General features: G+C 55.0%; 1 protein-coding gene across 2 annotated transcripts; it reads right to left on the reverse strand.

Moving 5' to 3' along the window:
- Nucleotides 1–42: 42 nt before the first annotated feature.
- On the reverse strand, nt 43–12361 carry SYTL1 (synaptotagmin like 1). 2 transcript variants are annotated; one of them, XM_084785259.1, is made up of 15 exons: nt 12206–12361; nt 9420–9651; nt 7857–8005; nt 7547–7622; nt 7426–7471; nt 6152–6224; nt 5807–5901; nt 5527–5640; nt 5258–5424; nt 4883–4979; nt 4398–4556; nt 4027–4105; nt 3818–3917; nt 665–870; nt 43–257 (listed from the first exon to the last, which is right to left on the reverse strand). In XM_084785259.1, the coding sequence occupies exons 2-15, from the start codon at nt 9611–9613 to the stop codon at nt 118–120; spliced, it is 1695 nt and encodes a 564-aa protein (XP_084641385.1). In that variant the 5' UTR covers nt 9614–9651; nt 12206–12361; the 3' UTR covers nt 43–117. The 2 variants fall into 2 exon arrangements, with proteins under 2 accessions (XP_084641385.1, XP_084641384.1); XM_084785258.1 differs by lacking the exon at nt 12206–12361 and adding an exon at nt 11250–11347.
- Between the last annotated feature and the right edge of the window lie 131 nt (nt 12362–12492).

Raw genomic sequence — 12492 nt, forward strand, 5'->3', positions numbered from 1 at the left:
CCTTACCACCCAGACCTCATCCCCTGTTGAGTAGACAGTAGCTCGGCAAACAGACTTTATTGCCTCCAGCCAAGGGTGTGTCTTTAGGTGGTGGCCCCGCAGAGGAGTTTGACAGAGCTATGCCCTGGGGACCAGGTTGGTTCTGAGGGGCAGAAGGCCCTCCACCCACTCACATGGCCGCTCCAGGAGTGTCTGCCACAGCTGCTTCTCCTCTGGTGTGGAATCCATCCAGGGCACCTGGAGCCCATAGCTGCTGCCTGGATGTGGGCGGGGCCAGAGTAGAGGATGCTGTCACCATGGACACACCTCAGGTCCCAAGGAAAACTTTTCTGGTACCAGATTATGCACTGTGCCCCATTATCCCTGGGTCTTTGAAGACAGAGTTTAAGAAAGGATAATGAAGGGCTGGAGAGATGGCTCAGAGGTTAAGAGCGCTGGCTGCTCTTCCAGAGGTCCTGAGTTCAGTTCCCAGCAACCACGTGGTGGCTCACAACCATCTATAATGAGATCTGGGGGCCTCTTCTGGCGTACATGCAGGCAAAACACGGTGTATATATAATAAATAAATCTTAAGGAAACAAAAGGGTAGTGAGGTGTCCAAGGCCACCCACTGAGCCCTTGCCTCCAAGCTTGGCTTCCCCTCAGGGTCCCCTGCTCTGCTCACCGGTACCAAGGCTGAGGCGTGTGCCCCCCAGCTGGCGATTCGCCAGGGCTCCGTGGTCCCACAGAGAGAGCTCAGCGCAGGCCTGGCGTAGATCAGCAGGCCCAAAGCCGTCGTAAACCATGGTGTGGTTGAACACGGGGCTGAGACTTCGCCGAACCACTCTCGTACGTTGTCGGCTGGCCCGGCTGTCGTCAGGCAGCACTGAGCTGTGACAGGTAGGGAAACAGGGGCTGGTCTTGGGTGGTCCACCCCCTGACACTCCCTACCGAAGACGGCCAGGCACCATGTCCTGTCCTTTCACATGTCCATGTTCCCTGGCCCCTGCCTGGGACCAAGTCTCCAGTCCCCTATTCTGAGGCCTTTACACCAATCCTTTCTTAGGCTTCTTACTTGAAACTGTTCATAGGCTCCCAGAGAGAAGTCTTAGAAATGCAATTCTGCTATTTCCTGGCCCAAATGACCTTCAATATTCCCTGCTCACCCCTTTAATTTCCAAATGCTCAACCTTCTGCAGAATAAAATATTACTTTGATGTACAGTAACAGAAGGAAAACCAGAATGGGCCGGACATGCGTGGTGGCACACGCCTTTAATCCCAGCACTCGGGAGGCAGAGGCAAGTGGATCACTGTGAGTTCTCTAGGCCAGCCTGGTCTACAAAGCAAGTCTAGGACAGCCAAGGCTACACAGAGAAACCCTGTCTAGAAAAAACAACAAAAAAAAAAAAAACAAAAAGCCACGGGGCTGCAGGTGTAACTCAATGGTAGAAGAGCATTTGCTTTGTCTGCCTTCAGTCCATAGCACATTGAAAGACAACTACAAGCTGGGTGTGGTGGCGCCTGCCAGTAATCCCAGCATTTGAGAGGCAGAGGCAGGCAGATCACTGTGAGTTCAAGGCCAGCCTGGTCTACAAAGGGAGTCTAGGACAGCCAAGGCTACACAGGGAAACCCTGTCTTGAAAAAGCAAACAAAAATATGAAGAGAAGAAAAAGACAGCTACAGTCACCAACCACTGAGTCACAAGTCCATGACCAAGCTCCATAGCTTGTTTGTCCATGATTTAGGAGAGCATCATAATAAATGCTATAGGTGTGCAGCCTCCACACAATGCAGCCCGTGCAGACGCATCTTATGTAACCTGACACAGTCTAGAGCAGTGGTTCTCAACCTTCCTACTGCTGCATCTCTTTTACCACAGTTCCTCATGTTGCAGTGACCCCCATCATGAAATTATTTCATTGCTACTTTATAACTAATTTTGATACTGTTAGGAATTGTACAGTATGTAGCCGATATTGCAACACCCCACCCCTGGCCCTCCAAAGGGTTTGTGGCCCACAAGTTGAGAAACCATTAGGCTGAGCTATAGAGACTTTGGAGGAAGGAATCCCAATTAAGACAATGTCTGCGGGGGCTGGAGAGATGGTTCAGTGGCTAAGAGCACCGCCTACTCTTCCAAAGGTCCTGAGTTCAGTTCCCAGCAACCACATGATAGCTCATAATAATCTGTAATGTGATATGGTGCCCTCTTCTGGCTTTCAGGTGTGTATGCAAGCAAAGCGCTGTATACATACTAATAAATAAATAAATCTTTGAAAAAGAAAAAGAAAATGTCTGCGGGGGTGGGGGTGCTGGAGAGATGGCTCAGCGGTTAAGAGCACTAACTGCTCTTCCAGAGGTCGTGAGTTCAATTCCCAGCAACCACATGGTGGCTCACAACTATCCACAATGAGATCTCGTGCCCTCTTCTGGCATGCAGTATACAGGCATAATACTGTATACGTAATAAATAAATATTTTTTTAAAAAGAAAAGAAAATGCCTGGGGGCTGGAGAGATGGCTCAGTGGTTAAGAGTGCTGAGTGCTCTCAGCAACCACATGGTGGCTCATAACCATCTGTAATGGGATATGGCGCCCTCTTCTGGCTTGCAGGAGTATATGCAGGCAGCACTGTATACATAATAATAAATAAATCTTTTTTTAAAAAAAGAAAGAAGCTGGGCGTGGTGGCGCACTCCTTTAATCCCAGCACTCGGGAGGCAGAGGCAGGCGGATCACTGTGAGTTCGAGGCTAGCCTGGTCTACAAAGCGAGTCCAGGACAGCCAAGGCTACACAGGAAACCCCTGTCTCAAAAACGACAAACAAAATGCCTCTATAAGATTGAGGTGTGAGGGCTGGAGAGACATGGCTCGGAGGTTAAGAGCACTGGCTGGTCTTCCAAAGGTCCTGAGTTCAATTCCCAGCAACCATGTGCTGGCTCACAACCATCTATAATGAGATCTGGTGCCCTCTTCTGGTGTTCAGGAGTACATACAGGCAAGAACACTGTATACATTAAAAAAGAAAATAACTGGGCATGGGCAAGCCTGTGGAGCATTTCCGTAATTACTGATGGGCGGGCCCATTCCACTGTGGGTGGGGCCACCTCTGGGTTGGTGGTCCTGGGTTCTATCAGAAAGCAGGTTGAGCAAGTGATGTGAAGCAAGCCAGTAAGCAGCACCCGTCCATGGCCTCTGCATCTGCTCCTGCCTCCAGGTCCCTGCCCTGTTTGAGTGCCTGTCCTGGCTTCCTTCACTGATAGGCTACCATGTGGAAATATAAGCCAGATACACCCTTTCCTCTCCAACTTGCTCTTTGGTCAAGTTATTTCATCAAAGCAATAGAAACCCTAACTAGACGTAGCCCCCCCCTCAATCCCCCTGACTCCAACGTCTTGTTTGTTGTTGTTAGACAGGGTCCCATTGTGTAGCTATGTAGACCAGGCTGGCCTGGAACTCAAAGAGACAACGCCTGCCTCTGCCTCCCAAGTGCTAGGATTAAAAATGCATGCCACCACACCTAGCCTAAACTTTTATGTATTTTGAGACAGGGTCTTGTGTAGCCTGTGTCACCATAGGTGATGACCTTGAACTGATGGTACTCCTGCCTCTACTTCTTGGTGGGATTCGAACCTAGGGCCTCTTGCATGCTAAGCACCCCCACCAACTGAGGCCCAGCCCCACCCCCCAACTCCAACCCTTCACTCAGATGATCACTTCCACTCTTGCTTAGGTTGACTGATCTTGGTTGTGGGGGGGGGGCGGCGGGGGACAGGTTGGTCCAAGGTTGGGAGCAGAAGGAAGGTGCTGAGTGGCATTTTACACTGCCTCTCACCATTGTATGTAGGTGTCCAGGGTTCCTGGCCGCAGTGGCACGAGGCCCTGAGCTTCCTTTACCCAGAAGTAGAGCTCCCCACTCAGAGGCTGGCCTCCTCCTGTGGGGACACTCAGGTTCAGACCATCATCGCCTCACGGAACAGGTAGGTCTCCCTCCTCCCAGAACCAGTGTAGCTTGGGCCTCTCATGGAGGCACCAGTCGCTTACCCTCTGAGCCGGCAGGGACGTACTTGAGGGACAGAGAGAGCAGTCCACGACTAGGAAGCTCGTCTGGAGAGGCGGGAACCTGAAAAAAGCCGCCAGTGGGCCTGTCAGTGGTGAAACAGCCGCGGGGTGGGTAGTGTCCCCAAACATTGTTGGATACAGTGGCTGGGAGAAGGAGGATGTTGGGGACAGGGCCTACACTGAGGAGACCAAATGGGCAATACTCCCTAGGAAGGGGTGCCCTAGCAACAAGCTTTGCCTAATGGTAACCGTGTGAGGCCAAGCGAGGATCTGTGGAAAGGTGTGAGGGTGCTTGGTCCAGTGGGCCTGCAGGGTACAAGGAGGGACGTCTGTGACCACATGCCAGCCCTTACCCGGGGCTGCAGCGGGAGCCAGGTAGCCTCAGAGTCCCAGTTCCAGGTGTCTAGGGGCACTTCGACCTCTCCCAGGAAGATGTTGCGCCCCAGGCTTTCGCGGTGCCACACAGACAGGCTCAGCACACGGCCTGGCAGATCAGCCTGCTGGACGGAATGCTGGGAACAGGAGGTGAGTTTCAGTGGCGTGCACTGGAGGCCCTGGTGTCGCTGTGGCAAGCCTGTTGACTGAGCCGGTCTCACCACGCTCCCTTCCAGGATGGAATCCTGATTCTGGGTTACCTGGGCCTCAGTATCTCCACCCAGTACAAATTGTCAGGCTTTGGATTGAGCTAACCAGCTAACAGGCCTTGTCACTCCTCCCACAGAACAAGGCCATGAGCCATTGGCAAGACTAAGTAACTCTGGCAGCCCCTGTCACTCACCCTACAGAAAAGCGCACCCTGTTCATTTGTGTAGGGGGGACAACACCCTCAACGTCTCACCCTCAGAGTCTCATTGAAGATCGGGTTCAAATTCCGTTTTTTCACCGACGTCTTGCGCTTGTTCTGCTTATCCGGGAGGAGGTAGCTTTTCACGTAGCTGGACGAGGAGGGTGAAGGTTGCAGGGCGAGAAGGAGCCCTTCCAGAGCCTTCCTCCAGCTCTGGGGGCATCCCCGGTCACCATCCGGAGCACAGCGCCCCAAGTGGTGGCCTCGTGCTAATCAAATTAACAGGCATCCAATTCAGGATAATACTGGCGAGCCCATTTTGAAGAGAAGGAAACTGAGGCCAAGGCAAGTTGAGTGGCGGAGTGCACACCGCGTCGCCCCGCGTCCCCCTCCGGCCCTCTGCAGCCCACCTGTGAGATAGACACTCACGGATCGGAGCGGCGACGCCGGGCGGCGGCCAGCCCCTGGCACTGGATCACTTGTACTCGCAGCTCGGCAGAACCAGGGTCGTAGTGCAGCTTGAAGTGCAAGGAGCCGCGAACCTGCACCGTGCCCGCCTCCGCCTCCCCGGACAGGCTCATCAGGCTGCCGCTCAGCTGCGGGGCGGGGCGGGGTGGGAAGGTCAGGGTCCCCACAGGGAAGCGTCCCACTGCGGGACTAGCCTGGGCACCCCGCCCAGCCCCTCCCTAGTCGTTCACCGTGGAGGAATTGAGGCTGGACACAGAGGAGCCGCTGCTGAGCATGCGGTCGAGTGAGGGGCCAAGCCCCGCGACCTCTTCTCCGTTCTCCAGGATCGGGGAGGTTGGCTTGGTCTGGAAAAAGAAATGACACGGGCTGGCGCTCTCTACTTCCCTGCCCCTCCCTGGACCAGGCACGGGGTTGGGGTGGGGTGGAGGGGTCACGGCTGTTTCCCATCCCCCTGGGCACACTGGAATCCGCTCCCGGTCTTGGGAACAGCCACTGGCTACTCCTGCCTACCTGGTCTGGTGATGGCAGTGACTCCTGCTCTGCCCTTGGCTCAGGATCCAGCTCTGGGTCGGCCTCGGCCACCTGCACACGCCCTTGGCCAGGGGCTGGAGTGGGGTACATGGTGCTGAAAGAGCCCCCTCTCCTATGTGTCCCTAAGCAAACCTGGTGGGGCTTGTTCACAATGCTAGTCACCTGTCAGCTTCAGGCCGCAGGGGTGACCTGAGGGTGCCCCTGGAGGCCAAGTGGGAGGACCCAGGAAGAAGAGGAAAGTGGTACATGGTAGGTGGGAGTCATTAAAAATTGCTTCTGATCCCCTCAGTCTCTTATGTTCCCCCAGCACACCCGCACCCTCACCTTCCTGGGCCTGGGGCTCCTCTTCATGACCTGAAACCTTTGAGGGTACATACGGTGAGGGGAAATCAGGTCCCTGAAGAAAGCAAAGGGTCGCAGTGAGGGGGGGGGGGTGTCAATGAGGTCAAGGGTTATACTGGGGTCAGAGGTCAGCGACTCCAGCCTGCTTACCTCAGTGCTGGAGCAGGGCTGCCCTCAGGGCAGGGCTGGCTACCAGCTGCAGGACCAGTCAGGCCTGTACTTCACACCCTGGCATCCCAAGGCCTGTCTCTCCTGATGTGCGAGCCTGACTCCTAGGTTCAGGTGGTGGGGGCCTTAACATCTGCGTCCCTGGTCTCAGCCTCACCCTCCTCAGGCCAGCCCTAACTATTCCTTAGTAGGCTGGCTTCACACCCCAGTGCAGCTAAGGCTGGCCTTCGTTTCCCCATCCTCCTGTGTCTACTTCCTGAGTGCCAGGATCACAGGTGTTCACCACCATGCCTAGTTTATGCAGTGCCTGGCATCAAACCCAGGGCTTCACGCATGTTAGGCACGTGCTCTACCAACTGAGCTACATCCCTTTTTTTGTTTGGTTGGTTAGTTTGTTGGTTGGTTGGTTTTTTGAGGCAGGGTTTCTCTGTGTAGCCTTGACTGTCCTGGACTCACTTTGTAGGCCAGGCTGGCCTCGAACTCACAGCGATCCGCCTGCCTCTGCCTCCCAAGTGCTGGGATTAAAGGCATGCGCCACCACTGACCTGCATATACATCCTTATTCTTTTTTTTTTTCCAAGATAGGGTTTCTCTGTGTAGTCTTGACTGTCCTGGACTCACTTTGTAGTCCAGGCTGGCCTTGAACCCACAGCGATCCACCTGCCTCTGCCTCCCAAGTGCTGGGATTAAAGGCGTGTGCCACTACGCTTGGCTTACATCCTTATTCTTTTTTTTTTTTTTTTGGTTTTTCGAGACAGGGTTTCTCTGTGTAGCCTTGGCTGTCCTGGACTCGCTTTGTAGACCAGGCTGGCCTCGAACCCACAGCGATCCGCCCGCCTCTGCCTCCTGAGTGCTGGGATTAAAGGCGTGCCCCACCATGCCCGGTTTACATCCTTATTCTTAAGAGCTAGGATTACAAACTCCCTTAGAGGCTAGGTCCAGGCCACAGGTTCATCAGAAGGCAGTGACGCCCAGAGAGCTGTCCAGGTCTCCTGCTTCCGTGTAGTGGGGCTCCCTCCCGGGCCATTCACCTCCATTTGGAAGCACAGTGTGCCTGTTATTAGCTCACCCAGGCACCGGGTACTCACGTGGCTCTCACTGTGACTCTCTGGAGCAGCCACCTCTGTGAAGACCCTAGAAGGGGCGGAGCCCAGTGGTCAGGGCTGGGCCACTGGCAGTCCCCTCTCCTCCCCATGTTGCCCCCCTCACCTGGACTCTCGCTCTTCTTCAGTGGCATCTTTCCCAGCAGCCTCTACATCACCATTACTTCCCAGAGCCTGGTCCCCTGGGCTCAGGTGAGAGATTCTGTGAGCTTCCATACTCAGGAAGCCCCATTCTGACCCACAGGAGATGCCCGTCCTCCTCCTGGAGCCCACAGAGGAGCAGGGCCACTCAGACACTTGGTACGGGGTGGTGGTAGGGGGCAGCCAGGACTAGAACCCAGGGCCCAGTCCTGCCCTTTAGTCCGCACCCTTGGCTTCCCGCAGCTCTCCCTCCCTGCCTTGGGGTGCCCTCTCACCCCTGGAGCCCTTCTTCCGGCGGATAGAGGCCCTGACGAGGTCAGAACCAAAGTGGGCATGGTGATGCCGCTGGGAGCGAGCTTCTTGGAACCAGTCCCCTGTCAGGATCTTCAGCTGCCAGGGGTCTGCCAGCGAGGCTCGGAGCTTGCTAGACGGTAGTGGAGGGCACAGCTGTCACTGGCCACCAAGCCAACATTCCTGACACCCACTCTGGACCAGGGACCAGGGACCAGGGACTCGGCAGCAAATCACACTTGAGCCTTGTCCTGGAGCCACTTAGGCTACTAGGAGACAGGACCCAGAACAGACAAGCAGTGATAGAGGTAAAAGAGCCTTCTGTGGGTTGGATGTTGTGGCGCACGCCTTTAATCCCCGCACTTGGGAGGCAGAGGCAGGAGGATCTCCGTGAGTTCGAGGCCAGCCTGGTCTACAAAGTGAGTCCGGGACAGCCAGGGCTGCTACACAGAGAAACCCTGTCTCGGGGGAAAAAACAAAAAACAAAAAACAAAAATAAATCCAGGAAGGCTTCCCAGGGGCACTTAAATTCATCTTAAAGGATGAATTGGAATTCTCCAGGCTGAGAAATGTAATAACTGTTATTCATCAAGTGGCTAGTGTGGGCCATGCCATGCCTGATAGTTTGTTTTGCACTTGTACATGTAATGTATGTGTGGTGTGCATGCGTGTATGTTCCCGTGTGTGGTCACACACATGTGTGTATGCATGTGGAGGTCAGACACTGAGCTTACCCACCGTCCTTTACCTCTCTCCATCCTATATACCAAGGCAAGTTCTGTCACTTGGACCCCAGTGCTCAGTGACTTGGTGAGTCTAGCTAGCCAGCTTGCCCCAGGAATTCCCCATCACCATTGCCTAAGTGCTGGGACTACGGGTAGGCAGGCCACTTTACCGCCCTGGCATTTATGCAGGTGTTGTCAGATCTGAACTCTATTCCTCAAGTCTACCCAGTGAGCGTTCTACCCACTGAGCCACCTCCCCCTTAGCCCCTTAGCTATGTGGTAGCTGAGAAAGGTGAGCTTCAAGGTCAAAGCAGCTGCCCAAGGTTACACAGCTGCCCACAGACACTGCTTGTCACTCCTGATGTCCTCTGCCATGGCTGCTCTCGGGGAGAAGGAACATCTTAGGCTTGGAAGGGAAGAGTGGTGAGGGATCGGGGGACACAGGAGTGGCTATAGCACGGTTATGTATATCTGGGTGGGGCTTATAAGGAGATGGATGAGATGGGAAGGTGACAGGACCAACCAGGGTGACCTGTGGACATATTTAGAGGCTCTGACACTAGGTTCTAGGGGCTGGGGGAAGGCTCAGAAGGTTAAAGACAGGTGGTGTCTGTCCACCAGTGTCCTGTCCTAAGGTGGTGGCCAGAGTGGAAAAACCCAGAGACTGGGCGGCTTGAGAGGGACCTGGTACAGGGACGGAAAAAGGGATGAGTTCTGAGTTAGCTAAGGTCAGTGGAGACCAGAGGGTAGAAAGCCAAGCACCACCCAGACCCGGCAGGCAGCCTCCAATGACCCCAGATCCCTCCCTCCTGGCTGTCTCACCTGATCCTCCCTTCCTCAAGCTGGCGCAGGTGGGCATCTCGTTTGAGGACATCAGCGATGGCCTCCTGCTCCTCCTCCGTCAGGAAGCTGAGGTCCAGCAATCCCTCAGCTTCAGGTCCTGGCCCATGTGCCATGAGGAGAGAGGGCAGGACCCAAAGCCTCTCCTGAGATGGGTGGTGGCCTCTCTGGGGCATCAGCTGGGGTTGTGCCCCAGCTGGGCATATGTAGCTTCCTGAGGGTAGACCAAGGGCTGATCGGTCTCTTTCCAAACACCCAGAGCACCCAGGAGCCCACTGCTTGTTTTCTCCCAAGCATATACACAATAGGGAACAATCAAAGGAAGGCCAGGTCAAGGTGAGCCGGGGTGCATGCAAGAAATGTGCACATTCAGAGGTTAAGAGCATTAACTGGAGCCGGGCGTGGTGGCGCATGCCTTTAATCCCAGCACTCGGGAGACAGAGGCGGGTGGATCGCTGTGAGTTCGAGGCCAGCCTAGTCTACAAAGTGAGCCCAGGACAGCCAAGGCTACACAGAGAAACCCTGTCTCGAAAAACCAAAAAAAAAAAAAAAAAAAAAAAAAAAGAGCATTAACTGCTCTTCCAGAGGTCCTGAGTTCAATTCCCAGCAACCACATGGTGGCTCACAACCATCTATAATGTGATCTGATGCCCTCAGGTGTACACAGAGGTGGAGCACTATATACATAATAATAAATAAATAAATATTTAAAAAAAAGAAGTGTGCACATATGCATGTGCCCCTAAGGATACACAGAGACCTGCAGACAGCACACACTGATCTGTATATCCACTATTCTATGCAGTCATATGCGCACACTGATACCTGGACAAAGAAAGATAGGTACAGGGCACACACGCCATGAAGGAACTGTGAGTGCACATGCGCACGTGCACACACGCGCGCACACCATGAAGGGACTGTGCACACAGACACAAGAGACCTGTGCCACCACGCCTGGCTGCACAGTGAGTCTTTTTTTGTTTTGTTTTGTTTTTGTTTTTTGAGACAGGGTTTCTCTGTGTAGCCTTGGCTGTCCTGGACTCACTTTGTAGACCAGGCTGGCCTCGAACTCACAGCGATCCGCCCGCCTCTGCCTCCCGAGTGCTGGGATTAAAGGCGTGCATCACCACGCCCGGCTTGCACAGTGAGTCTTAAACCTGCACATAGTGTGTCCGCACAAGGGCAAGTACCTACTCACACCCCGGAACAGGTCCCTGCATATCCACGGGACTCTCTGTCTTCCCTCACATGCACGGTTTAACCCAGCTGCAAACTACTAAGAGCAGCTCGTTCTGCTCAAAGTTGCTATTTTGCACACAACATAACCTGATTCTTAATGAAATGCATAAATACACCTGCACAAACATGCAAACGCTCGCTCGGCCTTCTCCACAGCCCATGCTTGTCCTACCCAGCTTGCCTCTGCCTTCGCCTCCCTCCACCCTCCGCTGGCCCATTTGGCCTTCCTGTCTGAGGCAACCTCCTCCCCAACCCTCACCCCCAACTTCCTCCCCCACGAGGTAACCGCAGCACCCAACTCCACTGAGGCCACCAGCCTGAGATTCCCCACCGTCAGCCCTGCCCTCTTGCTTGAAGGAACTTCTGAGCCCCCATTCTGGCTACAGGGCTCCCCAACCTCCACACCTGGCGGGAGGTCTCAGCTGGCAAAACAGCTCGTGGCCAGGCACCACAGCCACTCCGGAAGGAAGCCAGTGCCAGCTGAGAGGGGTGTGTGGACGTGGCAAGGGACCAGCACTCAGTAGTGGCCCTGGCACGGGCCTACTGGGCAATCTTTCCTCCCTCTCCTACCTCGGTCCATGCCAGGCGTCCAGGTGGAGCTGAACTGGGGGGGGAGGACGGCTCAGGGGCAGGTCCCGGCTTGTGCCTGTCTCCTCCCAGCTGACTCAGTGTCCAAGCATAGCAAAGTAAGCTAGCCGCCTCTCCTACCCCACTTTCTCTTGGTGGGGCGGGGTGGGGGTGGGGGTGGGGGACGATGTTCTGCACATCTCCATCTGCATAGCCCTGGGCAAATGCTGGGGTGCTGATAGTGACTCTTTCCCTGAGCTACTACCGTGCTTGAGGTGCGGGCTATCAAGCCAGCTTGGGACTCTTCGGTGGCATGGCGTGTGAGCGTCACTGTTGTGCTGTGCTGCTGCATCAAAGGGTAGACCTGTCTGCAGGCCCGGAGTATAGGAACAGCCTCTGTCCCTGAGTGCTTTGTTGCCCTGTGATACTACCTGGGTTACAGGAGTGTTGATGGTGTGTGCAGTGACTTTCTGGGAGATAGTGCTATGGGGGTGTGTGTGTGTGTGTGTGTGTGTGTGTGTGTGTGTGTGTGCGCATTTCTTCCTGTGTGGTCGGCCAGCCCAGGCTGTGTTGTGGTGTGTACTCTTGTGCCCCCGGAGAGCACCAGATGTGTATGTTTGTGAAAGTGGAGGAACATTTGGCGGAACTGTGCCTGGCCTTGTCTTTACGGCTCTGCTTGGGCTGGGCTGTGGGCCTCCAAGGCCAGGCCTCTCTGCCTCAAGTTCCTTTTCTTTCAGAAGCAGATCAAGTGGCCGGTGTCCCCCCCCCCCCTTATCCTATACTAACACCCCACCAGAGGGGCAAACCCTTTGGTGAAAGTCTGTTGATCTGCCTGGCCAGGCCAGGGTCATAAACTTCCTTGAGCCTCCCCCACCCCAGCTCTGGAGGTGCCAGGGTGTGCTCAGGACACCAGGTGGCACTGCCTGTCCCTTAGACCACTGGCAAGGGAGGTGTGTTACCTGCAGGGGTCCGGTAAAGGACAACTTCAACGGCCAGTCCAGCTCTCCAGGAAAAGCTTTCAGAGACTACAAGAGCGGTGAAGACTAAAGCTGACTCGCCCAGCTGTTGCCTGTTGCCGCCCCAGCCCTGAGGAGGTGGAGGAGGAGGAGACACCTCGGCAGGGCCTGGTGCAAAACCGGGCCTGGACTGCGACTCCCCAGGTGCACTGGTGCACCCAGGGCAACTGTCAAGAGAACCCAGGGCCAGTTTTGTGAGGCCCTGTGGCTGGTCCCCACTGTCCTGTAGA

Source organism: Acomys minous (assembly GCF_964271855.1).
Source record: "Acomys minous genome assembly, chromosome: 6".
Classification (NCBI taxonomy): domain Eukaryota; kingdom Metazoa; phylum Chordata; class Mammalia; order Rodentia; family Muridae; genus Acomys; species Acomys minous.

Coding starts and splice junctions, on each gene's coding strand:
- SYTL1 (XM_084785258.1), bottom strand. Junction 4,980..5,257: donor CGGCGTCGCCGCTCCGATCC/GTGAGTGTCTAT, acceptor CTCCTCGTCCAG/CTACGTGAAAAGCTACCTCC. Junction 4,106..4,397: donor GGCTCCCGCTGCAGCCCCGG/GTAAGGGCTGGC, acceptor GGCTTTTTTCAG/GTTCCCGCCTCTCCAGACGA.